The 18,194-nt window shown below is 36.8% G+C and overlaps 1 protein-coding gene, 1 long non-coding RNA gene and 3 pseudogenes across 2 annotated transcripts; 4 read left to right on the top strand and 1 right to left on the bottom strand.

Moving 5' to 3' along the window:
• LOC106298710 overlaps positions 1-970 on the top strand; it is a 2,974-nt pseudogene extending 2,004 nt beyond the window's left edge.
• A 109-nt stretch (positions 971-1,079) lies between these two features.
• Positions 1,080-2,253, bottom strand: LOC106298709 (60S ribosomal protein L6-2-like). Its single transcript, XM_013734853.1, has 4 exons — positions 1,930-2,253; positions 1,729-1,835; positions 1,474-1,655; positions 1,080-1,366 (listed from the first exon to the last, which is right to left on the bottom strand). Exons 1-4 carry the CDS (start codon positions 2,103-2,105, stop codon positions 1,211-1,213), a joined length of 621 nt encoding a protein of 206 aa, XP_013590307.1. The 5' UTR covers positions 2,106-2,253; the 3' UTR covers positions 1,080-1,210.
• Positions 2,254-4,801: 2,548 nt separating this feature from the next.
• On the top strand, positions 4,802-6,359 carry LOC106297889 (annotated as a pseudogene).
• A 2,655-nt stretch (positions 6,360-9,014) lies between these two features.
• LOC106299653 lies at positions 9,015-10,121 on the top strand. Its single transcript, XR_001261829.1, has 4 exons — positions 9,015-9,144; positions 9,386-9,471; positions 9,619-9,691; positions 9,928-10,121. It is a non-coding gene; the product is annotated as an uncharacterized LOC106299653 (long non-coding RNA).
• A 794-nt stretch (positions 10,122-10,915) lies between these two features.
• On the top strand, positions 10,916-16,861 carry LOC106298762 (annotated as a pseudogene).
• Positions 16,862-18,194: the final 1,333 nt, after the last annotated feature.

The raw sequence follows: 18,194 nt of genomic DNA, 5'->3' as shown, positions 1-18,194 counted from the left end.
TAAAATATAATACATAACGTTAAAAATACATTATCACTGATCACTAAAAAAACATGTTAGTAGTAATAAAAATAAAATGACAACACATTTATTAAAACCATAGAACGGCACGCAACAAGGTGTTATTAAATATACAAACTACAAATTAAATGTGCTCAACGCAAACACACATAAAAATGAGACATCATATTTGGATATATTTAAATAAATAATTTTGGTAATGTCTCTTATATCATTATTAATGTCTCTTATATAATTATTAATGTCTTATAAGAGATATTACCAATGATGTTGGTTTTTTATTTTAGTTAACTTTCATTTGTTTTAATTCTTATATATTTTTTGTGACTTTTAAAAAAATTATGTTTCAGTTTTATATTGAATTTAGTTCACATAATTTATGTTTACATATTTATGTTTTAAAACATAATTTCTCTTAAAAAAATTAAACTAAGAAGAACCTAATTAAACTGATCCAAAAAACAAACTGAACCGAATACAACCCGAACCGAATATAAACCGTACCGAACACAAACCGAACCGAACCAAACCAAACTAACTATGGTTTACTTCAGTTGGAAAAATACTAGAACCAAACTAACCAAACCGAACCGAGAAAATAACCGAAGTGCCCACCCCTGTCTACGGTCCAAACCACTACTCTACCGGCTCCATTGGCCCCTTCTTTGCAGTCATCTCTGTTCTTGTCGTTCTTGCTGTTCTCTCCTGCTTCTTGGGCTGGATACGCGCACACCGCCGCCAGAGAACTGCCTTAGTGGCTGAAGCCAATCCGTGCGGTCTGCTATTATGGTGGGTGGGACGCAAATGTAAACGGTGCTTGGACAGAGATGTAGAGGCTGCAGCTAAAGTTGCCGATTGTTTCTGGCAAAGAAACGCCAAAAGATGGTAATCAGACTAATCTAGAAAACTCATCCAGGTTGATCTATGCTTTACAATGACTGTTCGAGAGAGACTAGTAATAAGACTTTAGAAGCATTGTAGCTTTATACCATCTATTATCATCAAATGAATGGTTGAGGAAAATTCTATGAAGTCAAGATTTCAACTCCATATTGCTACAAACCTCACGTTCAAAAACATGATCGATGAACTATCCATATGTAAAACAGTAGAACAATACTAAACCATTCCCGAGGATAAAACTAAAGAAGACAGACACTCTAGAAACCTCAGCAAAAGGTAATGAAATTTAGAAAACAAGCTCATGAGGCTTCATCCCTTGTTTCAGTGAGAACCTTGCGCCCAAGTAGGTCTTCAACTCTGGAACCGCTTCAATGGCTTTGATCAAAGCTGCATCCACTGCCTTCTGGTCATCTTTCTTCCCTTGTGGAATCTCCTTCTTCTCCTGCACAATCCAAATTCGATAAAGTGGTCAAGAATAGTTTCTGATTTTGGTAAATCTACAAAGGATACAAATTCTAACTTGATAGTAATATCTGCCTCTTGATATACCTCTTTCTCTGCCTCCAAGAACTCTCCTTCTGCCTTCTTGTTCTTCTTCTCAGCAACCTTTCCAAAATACTTATCATCCAATTTATGGATGCCAACTCCGGAAATGTCAACCTTCGTGGAAGTTCCAATCACGTAGGACTGTTTAACACGTCTCAAAGGAACACCATTGATCTTGAACGGTCCTAAAGACAAAGCAGGAAGTGAATGAGTTTGGTTTCAAATGATGTCTGCAAGAATAGATAAAGAAAAACTCACCGGACACGAGAAGCAAACCAGAAGTAAGCTGCTTCATGAAGACAACTCTCTTGCCCTTGAACCTACCAGCAAGGATGATCAGCACTGTCCCTGGAGTGATGCTGGATCTGCAAACAAAAGAAAGGCTTGAGCAAATCAAACAAGACACAATGAAGGCAGTCACATCTGTCTGAATATCATTTCAAGATAAGAGTTTTTTACCTGAGCTTGGTAGGCTTTGGCTTGCGTCTATTGGCGAGAGGTTTCTTGACGTCTTCGGCAGGATAGAACTTCGGGGGCTTCTCCGCCGGAGAATCAACTTTGGACTTAGCGTCGTGGCGAGGGAAAACGCCGCCGTTTTTGGCCTTGATAGCCCAAAGACCTCTCTTGTGGTACATCTGCGACCTTGAGTATTAACCAACTCCCCTGATCAGATCAGGGTTTCTGCTGACCTTAGGCGTCCTCTGTTTTGCCGGCATTGTTGCTTTCTCTAGAAAGAAATGAAAGTTTCCGGTTGCGAATATGAGGGAGTGACGGACGATAGCATCTAAAAAGTGGAAGACATAGAAACCATAAATTAAGGTGGGCCTTCATTTGTGGACCAGTTATTATGATCTTTTTTGTCAGACTATTTATGATCTTTCTTTTTTTTGGGTTGATTTTATAATTGGGAAATTGGGTGGATAACCGTAAAAAAAACAATAATTTACTAACTAACTAAAATCACATTCTCTCTTCTTTTTTCTCTTCCCATCTCTTTCTATTTTCTCTCTACAAAACTAAATTCTCTTCTTCTTTCAGCTATTTCACAAATAAACCTTTTATAATATACTAGGTATGGACCCGTGCATTGCACGGGTTTTGTTTAATTTTTAATTTTATGAAAACATATAAAGAATGACAATTTTTTTACATCAATTTTAGAATATATGCATATGTTATGGACATATTTTTGAATATAAATCTGTTTTCTACATAATTTTTGATGTTTGTCTTTCGTGTTTTACAATAGTTAACAATTTGTTTTTGTTTTTTATAAATAGTTCACCTTTTAATGATGAGACTATGTCGTCTGGTTTGGAATAATCATGTTCAAGTTCAACTCAGACCGTATTTTGGAATGATGCAAGGCTATATTAATTGTAACTTGGAATTATTTTAAAAAAATTTTTATAACTTGTTTTTATTATATTAATTTAAGGTAAACGTCTTTGTATGTTACTATGAAACAGAGATTAAAATAGGGCTAGGCAAAAAAACTGAATCCGAAAAACTGAACTATACCCGATCCAAAAAAGTTGTACCGAACCGGAACCAAAATTGGTTAAGTATCCGACGGATTCAAAATTTTGGTATCTACAGAACCGAAACCGAACCCGACCCGAACCGAAGTATTTCGGGTATCCGAATATATCTAAAATAGATTTATATACCTAAATATATTAATTATTTTTAGATTTAATGTATATTAAAAACATCCAAAATATATAAGATACTTTTAAAGCGTGTAAAATACTTGAAAATATAAACAAATAGTCAAAACTAAATGTCTAAGATAGCTAAAATATACTGAAAATACCAAAAAAATACTTAAAATTTATATTGATTCTCTATCAAAATATTCAAACCAAACCAATTTATATGTTAATTTTAGGTGTTTTGACATATGTTATTCAAATTTATATGTAATATATTATTTTATTTATAGATTTTGAGAAATTTAAAGTATATAATGAATTTTAAAATTTTATAAATTATTTAAATGGGTTATCCGAATCTGAACTGAACCTACAAAGATCCAAATCGAATCCGAATGGGTACCCGAACGCCCGCCCCTAGATTAAAACAACACATTTTTGTTACCACAACACTCCATTACCGTTAATTAACGAAGATGAGTTACGTAGTTTTTCACCATATTTTAATAGGTCATGTAGTGCTTTCAAAATTTAGTATAGTTCACTAAGGTTTTAACATAGCTCTAAAGTTTATGTATATATATACAAGGACAATTTTTTTTCAAATATAGTTCACGAAGGTTTTAACATAGCTTTAAAGTTCATGTAATATATACACAAAGACAATTTTTTTTTCAAAAAAAAAAAGGTTCATGTATATAAAATCATGATGGTGATAGTTGGTGCCGGAATCGGCCAACTTTTCTTAGACCAAAGGCTTTCTATTTAAATGGAGGAAAGGAAAAAATACAGGTTTTTGGGCCTTAGTAATGTTTTCGGCCTTAGTTACTTAGTTAACCTGATAATTAGAGAAGAAGTTTAGATAAGAGCCCATCCCAATTTTTCCCCAACAGAGACAGCCAATTATAGAGCATGCAGTGAAGGGAGGAAAAAGTCGCAGGCGATGAAGAAAAAGGATTCGATCGGTGCAAGATAACTAAAGAGATCATCGGAGCCACATCTGGATCATAGCTGAAACCGAGACTGTGTTCTGTGATCGAAGACTTGACCATCTATTTCGGAAAGTGAGGTTGAGAGTTGATAGTAGAGAGGTGGGCGATCTGAAGCATCTCCTGTGGAGCCTTGAGTTTCGTTCGGTCCAGAGTAGGTATATTGCGCATTGCCAAGCGATTAGGAGGTGTTTTTTTGTGAGGCTTTGGGAGTCGTAGACTGTTGAAGTAGTTGATGATGGAGTGGTAACCTGACAGCAAAGCTACGTCGAGGACCAGACTTCCCAGCTGTAACAGCAGTCAAAAAGAAGGTGATCTCGAGTTTCTAGGGCCGCATTGCATAGAAGGCAGACTAGATCAAGGTGGAAGACATAGAAATCCTAAATTAAGGTGGGTCTTCATTTATTATGATCCTTTTTTGTCAGACTATTTATGAACATTCTTTTTTTCAGTTGATTTTATAATTGGGAAATTGGATGGTATAACCGTAAAAAAACAATAATTTACTAACTAACTAAAATCACATCCTCTTTTTTTTTTTCTCTTCCTATCTCTTTCTACTTTCTCTCTACAAAACTAAATTCTCTTTTTCTTTTAGCTATTTCACAAATAAACTTTTTATAATATATATATATATATATATATATATATATATATATAATTTTAGTAAGAACATAATTTGATTTCATGGAGTGGATACGCGAGCGGTACATATTTTGGAACACAGAACTCGCGGATCCTAATATTCCTTACACTGAGGTCGAGTTCCCTTTGTTCCCTCACATCGATGTTCTCCAAGACGAAGGGAACACTCTCTTTGCAACTCATTTGCCACACAATTGTTTACCCGATTCGATTGTAAGATGGTTTATATCTGGAGAGACTCAAAGGACACTTTCATCTCCTTGTGGCATTTCTTCCAAAAGCAAAGGTCAGAACATGGCCCGCTCAACAGTCTTGAGGAGTGTTTTGATATGTTCTGCCAAGGTTTATCTCCGCACAATCCTTATCTTGATCATGTCTTAGGTTACTGGAAAGCTCACCGAAAGAATCCAAATCAGATTTTGTTCCTTAACTACGAGACTAATTTGAGTGCTGATCCTTTGCCTTACGTGAAGAGGTTGGCTGAGTTCATGGGTTATGGATTCACAGCTGAGGAAGAGAAGAATGGTGGTGTTGAGAAAGTTGTGAATCTTTGCAGCTTCGAGACATTGAAGAATCTTGAAACTAACAAAAGGAGATAAGGAGAGAGAGGACCATCCTTCTCCTTATACAAAGAGTGCATATTTCAGGATCGGAGATTGGGAAAATTATCTGAATCAGATATGGCCAGCTTGTATGGATGTAGACATGTTAATTAGGGCCGAAGCTCTCAGTCTGAACCCGCCCAGCCTTAAAAATTATCAGGTTTAAAAATATTTGGTTTTTCGGGCTAAGCCCATTTGGGCTCTGAGTATTTTGGGCCTAAGCCCGTTTGAGTTAGGACCGGTCCGAAAACCCGAAATTTTATACTTTCGCTTAAATATTATCGTTTTTGCAATCCAAACGATTATTAGTATTGGCATATTATTTTGATATTTTTATCCAAACTCTAATAAAACAAATATAAAAGTTGTTAATGCATTTTATTGTTTGATAGTTACAAGTGTCACATTTTAAATTTTGCAAATGTACCTTCTTCTTTTATGTACAACATGTTTTTTTAATATACAAAGTATGAAACATTTGACCATGTTTATCATAAATTTTGTTCTTTTATATGTTTAGTTTTAAGTTATATTTGATTATTTAAATTTGTTTAAATTTGGTTTGTTTATAATATGTTTTTAAAACATACAAAAAAGTAAAACATTTTTGATAAAAAGAAAATTTTAAACTCATTTTACATTTTAAAACAAAAAAATGAAACTGTTTTCTTGAATAAAAATTCACATGTATCAAAACGATGGAAGTGACAATGACAAATTATTTTTCAAAATGCCAAAAAAGTCCGAAAAGCCCTATAACCCTATAAAGACCGAGTCAGGTTTTGAATTCTAGGACCAAAATACTTCCGAGCCAGACCGGACTCAAATATTTATAGGCTTAGCGGGTTTGGGCCGGTCTGGGCCGGACCATCCCGAATTGACACCCCTATATGGATGGAATAATGGAAGAGAAATTCAAGGGTATTGGTTTGCTTGAAAATGATAAATCAGCTGTTTCTTGTTTGGGGAAAATGGCTGATCCTTGTATGCTTGTTTAAAGCATAAATTTAAGAATCACATTAATTATATGTGTACTACGTTACGTGATATGGCTAATAATCGTGGGAAAGCTAAATTTTATTTGGAGTGCTGCAAATAATCTACACAATATTTGCTAAATAATCTACACAATATTTGCTAATTCTACTAAGAGAGAGATATTTATAAAAGATAATATAAAAGAACTTACACTTAAGCTATTTCATCTATTCAGTGGGAGAGTCATGTACATATATAGTGTAAAAGCAATTAGATTCCAAATTTTTACTTCAAATAGCTGAAAGTGATAATGATTCTAAAATTAAAAGTAGACATGTTAATTAGGGTTGAAGCCTACAGTCCGAGCCCGCCCAGTTCTAAAAATTATCGGGTTTGGGCTTAGTTTTATAAGCAAAAAAAAATTGGGCCTTTCGGGCTAAGCCCATTTGGGTTTTGGATATTTTGGGTCTAAGCCCGTTTGGGTTAGGGCCGACCTGAAAACCCCAAATTTTATACTTTTGGTTAAATGTTATCGTTCTTGCCATCAAAACCATTATTAGTATTGATATATTATTTTAATATTTTTATCCAAACTCTAATAAAACAAATATTAAAGTTGTTAATGCACTTTATTGTTTGATCATTACAAGTGTCAGATTTTAAATTTTGTAAATGCACTTTCCTTTTTTATGTACAACATGTTTTTTTATTTCAAAATACAAAGTATGAATCGTATGACCATGTTTATCATTATTATTTTTTTTAAATTTGGTTTGTGTATAAATATTTTTTTAAGTATACGAAATAGTAAAACATTTTTGATAAAGAAGAAAAGTTTAAATTCACTTTATATTTAAAAAAAACTGTATTTTTTTAATGAAAATTCACATGTATTAAAACGATGGAAATGACAATGACAAATTATTTTTCGAAAAGCCCAAAAAAACCCGAAAAACCCTGTAGCCCTATAAGGGCTGGGTCGGACTTTGAATTCTAGGCCCAAAATATTTCCGGGCCGGGCTGGGCTGGGTTCAAATATTTATGGGTTTAGCGGGTTTGGGCTGGACCGGGCCGGGCCAGCCTGAATTGACACCCCTAATTAGAAGTGAAGCTAGCAACAAATAAAATAAACTTGGTAAATTTGAGTTTTTGGTGAGCATTGTTATTTGGTATGAAATGGTATATGCTGTTAATTTGGTTAGTAAAAGTTTGCTGTCTAAAGATATGCTTATTGATATTTCTATTGAAAAAAGTTAGGGGGTTAGAAGAGATTTTTTTTTTAAGTATCGAGATGCTGGTTTTTTCAAATGCTTTGGAAACTCTTAGAAAAATTGCTATAGAGATAGGTGTTGATCCAATATTCAAAGAAAATTTTTGATGATATTCCATGTAGTCCACCTTCAGTTGCTCCAATTCTAGTGAGGAATTATTTAGGATTGATTATTTTTATGCATAGTTGATCATGCAATTAGTGCATTTACTAGAAGGTTTGAACAATATCAAGAATATGAAAAGATTTTTGGTTTTTTAGTTAACCTTGGAAAATGTTTCTTTAGATGATATGACTTTAAATAATTATAGTAGTTTTACAAATGCTTTTGAAAAAGGTGATAATTTTGACGTTAGTGGAAATGAATTGTTTATAGAATTAAAATTATTTAGAGAAGTTACCAGAGATAATCTACCCTATTGACATTTTGAATTATTTGATACAAGCTAATTGTTTTCTAAATGATATTGCTGCTTATAGAATTTTACTAAATATTCTTATACCTGGTTTTATTTACAGAAAGAAGTTTTTCGAAACTAAAATTGTTGAAGTCATATTTGCATGCAACGATGATACAAGATAAGATTAGATGGTTTTAGCAAAAAAAAAAAAATAAGATTAGATGGACTAGAGATGATAGCAACTGAAAATAATATTTTGGAGAAGATCTAGTTTGATGATTTGGTTAATGATTTTGCATCAAAAAAGTTACAAGACTAACGTTATTTAAATTAAAATAGATATTGGTGTATTTATTTTATAATATATATTATTATTTGAGAAGCAAAATTTACTTATGTATTATGTTCTACATAATTTTAGGCCTAGTCATATTTTATACTCAATTAATAATTTTCATAAACAATTTTAGTGATTTAGCTGATAACTGATCATTATCATTATCTTGCGAGTAATTAAAAAAATTCTAGCGATAATGTTATAGTTAAATTTATATTATATTTACTTTACTAATATTAAAATATTATATACGTTTATATTATATTTAGTTTAGTAATATTATATTTAGTTTTTATATATATATATATATATCACATAAGATATAATGAATTATCTATGTTTAAGATAAAATGTTTAGAACAATCAAAGTCACCTAGTGTGATAATTTTTGAAAATATTTTGGCAAAGAATTTAAAAATGTTTATCTACACTATTATTTGCGAAGTGATTTTCGCAACGGAGCTCTCACGCTAAAATTAAGAGTGTCTAATATCGTTTATACTCTTACTGAATTTTTATATGTAATTAAAAACAAACTTTTATTAATAATATTAAATTTAAAATTAAGATATTTCTTATATTGTATTGTTATATTTAAATATTATTTTCTATTATAAAAGTTAAAAATCAAGATATTTTCTATTTAAAATTAAGATATTTCCTAGCCGCCGATGTCGCCGCTGCATCTCCTCGCCGATCCATAGCCACCACCACCGCGAGACCCGTTGGCTTCCATCGCGTGGCCAATCCTGCTTCGTCTTCTTCCGTCATCCATCGTTGTTTCAGCTCTAAATCAGGTGGTATATCGTTGCTATAGTGTCTACGTTTTCAGATCTCGCCTTTGTGATTCTGTTTATGCTGGATTAGATGCAATTATCGCCGTATTATCTTATCAATCGTTTCACCACTGTTCTCTCTTAATGCTTACGCCGTTGTTACTGCAATTTTCTGTCATTCTATCGATTTTGTTGTTCTCTTTTACCATTGAATCTGTGCAAGAGCGTGGTGAATGACTGTTATTACCCTTTTACTTTGCAGTGGAGACAATAGCGAAGAAGGAGGTGGAGGATGTTATGCCCATTGCAACTGGACACGAGAAGGAGGAGCTTGAAGCTGAACTTGAGGTGATTCCTTGTGTTTTTTTTCTCTGTATGAGTATGTGTATGTGTATTCTGTCTTTGCAGTGACTATCTGTTCATAGCAAAAGACAATCCTTTTTGAGTTGAGTTTTAATATTTTCTTAATGATGTATGGGTATGTTGTCTTTGCAGTGACTATCTGTTCAAGCTTTCGCTTATTGGTGACTCTGGTGTTGGAAAATCCTGCTTGCTTCTAAGGTTTGATGTAAGTAAACTTCTTTCTTTCTTTTTCCTGGTGAATAATTGTTTTAGATTTCTTACTTACATATGTTAATTGCTCTTTATCATTGTACATACACAAGTAACAATCTATGCGTCTTTGAAGTTTAATACTTGTTTCTCCAAAATTACAAGTCAGTTCAGTGGCTACTTTAGTTCTCAGTTTACACTATGGTATCGTTGTTATTCTTTGTGTTTACACTATGTATCGTTTGTGTTCAGATTTTTGCAGGTGGAGCCAAGGTCACAAGAAGAAACAGAGCATGTGACACAAAAAAAATAGAGCCATGTATTCTGTAACCAGAGTCTTCACGTTTGTGATCAGTGAACTCTTACCATTTCTTTATTAAAGATTTTGTATTCTCTTTTACCATTTCACTGAGAAGAACAAGTGCTGAGTTATTTTGTTTTTCTTACCATTTCCTTATTAAAGCTTTTGGTTATCTTACCATTTCTTCTCTTAATGGCTTCTTCTTCTTCTAATAATCTTGAAGAAATGATCGATGAAAAAGTCGACCACATTTTCGATCAATAATTTCAAAAACTTTTCACTCAAACCGAAGTTCAACAAGTGGATTTCACGTATTCTACAGATATGTCTTCAAATCTCGGCAATATGATGAGCATTCGGAATTGAGTTCGTGATAAAACAATACATCAACAATTGAGAGCCGATTTGGTTGAGAATATATGACAAAAATTTGGAACAAATCAAGATTTAAGCTAATTGATTTTTTCTCGTTTACGATTTGTATTTGTATTTTTAATATGCTTTTATGTCATTTTTATTTAAATTTTTATGTATGCTTTTCTTTCATCTTATAAAATCCAATCATTCAATTTAAAAAAAAAATAATTAGAACCTCAATGAGGTTCTCCCATTGGAGGAGGAGAAAATTAATTAGACTAACAAGGGTTCTTAGCTTTTCACGTCACAAAATTAACTACTAAATTAATCATTAGAACCCTTAATAGTCTCTTACCAATGGACATGCTCTTACACGTCCTATATTTTATAACTTCTTTTTAATCGAAACAATTTTCTTTTAAATAAGCATTTTTATTTATAAAAATATTTAGGGGGCAAAAATTGTCGTTGCTTCTAATAGTTATAAAATACCCGCTCTGAATCGATCTTTGTCCGAACAACAAACATCTCTCATCTCCTGCAGATCAGAAACACATGTCTATCAGAAACACATGTCCTCCAATGGAAATAGAAACCGTAACCGACACTACCGTTCCAAACCATGACGAGACTGAGATAGAGTCAACAGAGTTCGAGAAGAATCAGAAACGGTACCAAGACCTGATCTCCACGTTTCCTCACGTTAAAGGCTGGAGGTTTAAAGATCCCTTTATCAGGTACGGTGGTCAGTGGTGGATACAGACAATCCTTGAAGGTTCACTTTACGCGCAAGAGTTCTTCCAAGCGCGACCCAGAGACTTCTTCATCTGTAGCTATCTAAAGACAGGTACCACTTGGCTCAAATCACTAACATTCATAATAGCCAACCGATCTCGCTTTGATGATTCCACAAACCCTCTTCTAAAACGTAACCCTCACGAGCTTATTCCTTTCTTTGAGATCGAGTTCCCTTTGTTCCCTCAAGTTGATAGCCTCAAAGACAAAGGGAAGACTCTGTTCTCAACTCATATGCATACAAGTCACTACCCGATTCAGTTGTGAAAAAGGGTTGTAAGATGGTTTACATCTGGAGAGACCCAAAGGACACTTTTATCTCCTTGTGGCATTTCTTCCAAAAGAAAAGGTCAGATATATTGGAGATATATGTAAATACTATTAGTTAAGGGTTTACATTGTAATTAGTAGTACTTAGAATACCCTAATCTCCAAATGCTGTACGTGTATATATTGTAATCATTTATCTAATGAGAAAATAACTTTCCTATAATCTATATGGTATCAGAGCATAACGCTCCTCCAAACCTAGAAATTTTCGAACAAAACCAAACAGCCGCCACAATAAGTTCTTCCTCAAACACCAATGAAATCGTGTCTCTAAACACAAACACTCTTCTCAATCTCAACATGTCCAACGTCTCGAAGTTAACAAGCACCAACTACATGATGTGGAGCTTGCAAGTTCATGCCCTGCTGGATGGTTATGCTTTGGCTAAGCATCTTGATTCCACCACTATCATTCCGCCTGCAACAATCACCACGGCTGATGTCTTCGAGGAGAATCCGGAGTTTGTTCGCTGGACACGGCAAGATAAACTCATTTACAGTGGCCTCCTTGGTGCCATCTCTACTACGATTCAGCCAATGGTCTCTCGCACAACCACCGCTTCTCAGATCTGGAAGAAGCTGGCTGACACCTATGCGAAACCAAGTAGGGGTCATATCAAACAACTCCGTGATCAGCTCAGATTCTACACCAAAGGTACCAAAACTGTCGATGAATACCTCAAGAACGTGGTCTCTAAACTCGGTCAACTCGCCATCCTTGGCAAGCCATACGACCATGAAGATCAAGTTGAGATCAGTGGCGGACCCAAATTTGATTTTAAGGGTTGTCAAAGCCCAACATAATTCTTATAGAAAATAAAATAAACAAAAAATATGTATGAGGGCTGGTTGAACTAGGGAAAGGTGTGTCAAATATTAAGGAAATTGACCAAATGAGCTACAGAAATTTCCATTGCTAGTATTACAAACACCAAAATTATAAGATTTAACCTGTGTCAGATGACACCCCTTCCTCCAGAACGTGGTCTCTAAACTCGATTAGAGGAAGGGGTGTCATCCTTGGTGGACTCCCAGAGGAGTACAAGAATGTAGTTGATCAAATCGAAGGTAAAGACACTGCTCCCAGCATCACTGAGATTCATGAAAGATTACTCAATCATGAAGCCAAGCTCCTTGCTACAAAAGAACAAGCTACTGAGGTCGCTCCAGTGTCTGCTAATATGGTTCAAAACCGAAATCAGAACAACAACTTCAACACCAATCGCAACAACAATGGTGGCTCCTACAACAACTACAACAACACACGGAGAAACAACAACAATGGTGATGCTAACTGACAATACCGATCTGATACGCGTACGTTCAAGCCTTACTTAGGCAAGTGTCAACTGTGTAACACACAAGGGTATAGTGCCAGACGCTGTCCTCAGTTTCAAGCTTCTCAATATCAAGGTGCTCAACAGATCATGGCTCAGCCTCAGGTCACTCCATTCCGCCCATATCAACCACAAGCGAACCTCGCTATGAATGCTCCATACACGGCTACTAATTGGCTTCTTGACTCGGGGGCTACTCGTCACATTACATCTGACCTCAACACCCTTGCTCTACCCCAGCCGTATCATGGAGGCGACGACGTTATCATAGCTGATGGTTCGACACTACCGATATCTCATACGGGTTCTTCTTTAATACCAACTCGAACACGTGACTTATCTTTGATAAGAACTTGATTTTGGTTTATCGTCTCTGCAATACTAATGGTGTTTCGGTGGAATTCTTTCCTGCTTCTTTACAGGTGAAGGATCTCAGCACGGGTGTCCCATTGCTCCAAGGCAAGACTAGGAATGAGTTGTATGAGTGGTCTGTCTCTCTGTCTCAGGCAAAGGCCATGGTTACTGCATCGAACCCAAAAACATCTCTGCTTTTGTGGCATTCTCGGCTCGGCCACCCTTCTTTTTCAGTTTTAAACATTATCATTTCTCAGTTTTCTCTACCTTTTTCTTCTACCAAACAGAAAAACTTGTCTTGTTCTGAATGTTTAATTAATAAGACCCATCGATTACCATTTACAAACTCCACCATTGTTTCTCATAAACCCCTTGAGTTTGTCTTCACAGACGTCTGGTCTTCTCCAATAACCTCCATCGACAACTTTAAATACTATGTTGTATTTGTCGATCATTACTCGCGCTTTACATGGCTTTACCCGCTCAAACTAAAGTCACAAGTAAAAGAGGTCTTCATTGCCTACAAATCATTGGTAGAGAACAAGTTTCAGACAAAGATCGGAACACTGTTTTCTGATAATGGAGGCGAGTATATTGCATTACGAGACTTTCTCTGACAACACGGAATCACACACCTCACTTCGCCACCACACACACCTCAGCATAATGGCTTATCGGAGAGGAAACATAGGCACATTGTAGAGATCGGTCTCACACTTCTCTCTACGGCATCGATACCAAAAGACTATTGGACCAATGCTTTCTCTTCGGCAGTATATCTGATCAATCATCTTCCAACGCCTATACTCGAGAAGCAATCTCCATTCTCCAAGATCTTTGGTACGACACCAAATTATACGAAACTACGAGTTTTCGGTTGCTTATGCTTCCCATGGCTGCGTCCTTATAACTCTAACAAACTGGAACATAGATCAACAAGGTGTGTGTTCCTAGGCCACTCGACAACCCAGAGTGCGTACTACTGCATGGATCAAACTACGGGTCGCATCTATACAGCGAGGCATGTGAAGTTTGATGAAACCGTGTTTCCATTTGAGAAGACGTCAACGGAAAAACTCTCTGAGGTTCATGACTCCACTCCACTCTCTACTTCCATGTTCACACCCGTTACTCCTCAATCTTCAACAGCGCAGGGACACCCGAGCTTGGACCTTCACCCGCCTCAGCCACCAACGACGCGATCGTCTTCTTCACCTCAGGTATTGCCTTCTCACTCTAGCAATCCACCCGTCTCTTCTCCCTTGGAGCCCACTGCTCTTTCTCAAAATGAGCCAACACCAATGGCTCAGCTTAATCCTACTTCCGTCGAGCCCACTGCTCAAGAAAAAAATGAGTTGCAACCCCCAACTCAGCCTACACAACCACCAAATACAAATCCTACCTCATCTACCCGGTCAAATCAACCTATGTTACCACAAAATCCACAAACACAACAGCCATAAAATATCCACAAAATGCAAACCAGAGCCAAAAATAAAATTTCAAAACCAATACAAAAGCTAACACTTTCAGTTGCAGGAAGAAAGAATCAAAAAACAGAACCAACAACGATCTCACAGGCTATGAAAGATGAGAAATGGAGAGGTGCAGCTACAGCAGAGTTTGATGCACACATCAAAAATCACACTTGGGATCTAAAGCCGAACGTACATGGGCACAACATCATAGGCTGTCGCTGGTTGTTTACTACCAAGAATCTTGCGAATGGACAACAAGAACACCCCAAAGGTCGTCTTGTTGCCAAAGGCTACACGCAGCAACATGGTATCGATTATTCGGAAACTTTCAGTCCAGTTATAAAATCAACAACGATTCGTCTGGTGCTTCAGATTGCGGTCACCAAGGCTTGGCAGATAAAACAATTAGATATCAACAATGCTTTCCTCCAAGGTGAGCTAACTGAGGTTGTCTACATGATGCAACCATCTGGCTTCATAGATAAAGATCGTCCCGACCACGTCTGTAGACTACGCAAACCTATCTATGGACTGAAACAAGCGCCCCGTTCATGGTATCTATCGCTTAAACAACACCTCCTCCACACTGGCTTTGTCAACTCCAATGCAGATGCTTCACTCTTCGTTCACTCGCACGGCAGCAACATCACCTACGTCCTCGTTTATGTTGATGATATATTGGTAACTAGAAACAATCCAACGATCATCTCCCAAGTTCTTACTGCCTTCGCTAATCGCTTCTCAATTAAAGATCTAGTCGATCTCCACTACTTTCTTGGGATCGAGGCAACTAGGACACGACAAGGACTTCATCTCATGCAACGTAAGTATATCACTGATCTTCTGCACAAGAACAACATGACCGACGCGAAGCCTGTTGCTACACCGCTACCCACATCTCCGAAACTAACGCTCCAGTCTGGTACACCATTAGAGGATGGCTTTCAGTATCGCTCAGTTGTTGGAAGTCTCCAATACTTGGCGTTCACCAGGCCTGACATATCATACGCCGTCACACGCCTCTCACAGTTCATGAACAAACCAACCATCGATTACTGGCAGGCAGCCAAACGCGTACTTCGCTATCTCTCTAGAACCCGTTCCCATGGTATATTCCTACATCATAACTCTCCTCTCTCGCCCCATGCCTTCTCAGATGCAGATTGGGCATATGATACAGATGATTTTGTCTCTATGAATGGCTATATAATCTAGTTAGGCAAAAATCCAATCTCATGGTCATCAAAGAAACAAAAAGGAGTGGCTCGTTCGTCTACGGAAGCTGAATATCGTGCAGTGGCTAATACTGCGGCCGAGGTAACCTGGTTGTGTTCTTTACTCTCTGATCTTCAACAACACTTATATATACCTCCAGTTATCTATTGCGACAATGTTGGAGCCACCTATCTATGAGCTAATCCCGTCTTCCATTCAAGAATGAAACACATCGCCTTGGACTACCATTTCACACGAAATATGATACATGCGGGTCAGCTTTGTGTACGACATGTCTCCACTAAAGATCAACTTGCTGACACTCTCACCAAACCACTACCTAGAAGTCAGTTTCAGCAAGATTGTAGCAAGATTGGAGTGATCTCAATCCCTCCATCTTGAGGGGGCGTATTGGAGATATATGTAAATACTATTAGTTAAGGGTTTACATTGTAATTATTAGTACTTAGAATACCCTAATCTCCTAATGCTGTACGTGTATATAATGTAATTATTTATCTAATGAGAAGATAACTTTCCCATAATCTATAAGATAGTGGCCCGCTTGACAGTCTTGAGGAGTGTTTTGATATGTTCTGTCAAGATTTTTCTAGGTACGGTCATTATCTTGATCACGTCCTGGCATATTGGAAAGCTCACCAAGAGAATCCAGATAAGATTTATTCCTCAAGTACGAGACTTTGAGTGCTGATCCTTTGCCTCACGTGAAGAGATTGGCTGAGTTCATGGGTTATGGATTCACAGATGAGGAAGAGAAGAATGGGGTCGTTGAGAAAGTTGTGAATCTTTGCAGCTTCGAGACATTAAAGAACCTTGAAGTTAACAAAGGTGATAAGGAGAGAGAAGATCATCCTTCTCCTTTCACAAAGAGCGCGTATTTCAGGAAAGGAAAAACCGGAGATTGGGTGAATTATCTGACTCCAGACATGGCAGCTCGTATTGATGGGATAATGGAAGAGAAATTCAAGGGTACTGGTTTGCTTGAATATGGTAAATGAGGACAACGACTGATCCTTGTATGCTTTTTTAAAGCATATGTTTGCTCCTTTTGTCACACTTATTATATATGTACTACGTTATATATTGGATGATTAAAACTTGTTTATTAAAGTTGCACAAACACAAAGATTATAAGAACTTCTCTTCTTATTAGATTTAGAAACTCTCTCAAAACTAAACATTTCAATGTGTTTCTCTTGATGGAACATCTCTCCATGAGAACTCTTTATATAGGAAGAAGCTACATCTTTTCCTAAGGGCGAAGCTACATCTTTTCCTAATAATAATATGGAAACATTCCTAAGCTCGATATGTTTTCCTTTTTCCTTAACCCATCAAATTTCACTTTAATGAGTTAACTTGCTCCTCAAGTTAATTGGAATTATCTAACATTCTCCCCCTTAATTCTAACTTGAATCTTAGGTATGTTGATCTTCTGAACTCCGATGAACTTGCGCATTGCTTCGAACTTGATCCTTGCCAATGGTTTAGTGAGTATGTCTGCCTTCTGCTCCACTCCAGGTACGTGCTTCACTTAATAAAGTCGAACTCCACACATTCTCGAATGAAATGGTACTTCGAGAGTATGTGTTTGCTTCTACCGTGAAACACCGGGTTCTTGGTGAGGGCTATCGCTGACTTGTTGTCAATCTTCAACATGACCTTCTTGTCTTCTTTGTTCATGATCTCGACCATCAACTCCTTTAACCTTATTGCTTGTTTTGCAGCTTCCGTAGCTGCCATGAACTCCGCCTCACATGAAGAGAGTGCCACTGTGGGTTGCTTGCACGATGTCCACGTGATCGGCGATGTTCCTAGGTAGAACATAAACCCTGTAGTGCTTCTTCCATCATCAACGTCTATGTTATGGCTGCTGTCACTGTAACCTGTAATCTCCGTTGTTCCATCCCGTTTGAAGAAGAGACCATACTCTGTAGTGCCCTTTATGTATCATAGTAGATGCGTCACTGCTTCTCCATGACTCTCTCTTGGACTCTGCATATATCTGCTTAATACACCAACTGAAAACGCCAAGTCCGGTCGTGTATGAAGAAGATACCTTAAGCATCCTATGATGCTTCAATACGATGTTGCATCAATCTCAGGCTCCTCCTCTGCCTTTGATACTTTCAAACTCGTGTGCATCGGAACATGAGTATAGTTACATGACTCCATCTTCGTCTTGACAAGTATACCTTGCGCGTATCCTTCTTGTTTGATGTGAATGCCATCAGCTCCTTGCGTTACTTCTATACCAAGATAGTATGTAAGCTTCCCGAGGTCTGACATCTCAAATCTTCTTGACATATCATCTTTGAATTGCTTGATAAC

This window comes from Brassica oleracea, chromosome C6 (assembly GCF_000695525.1).
Source record: "Brassica oleracea var. oleracea cultivar TO1000 chromosome C6, BOL, whole genome shotgun sequence".
NCBI classification, from domain to species: Eukaryota; Viridiplantae; Streptophyta; class Magnoliopsida; order Brassicales; family Brassicaceae; genus Brassica; species Brassica oleracea.
This window is presented reverse-complemented; position numbering and strand designations above follow the sequence as displayed.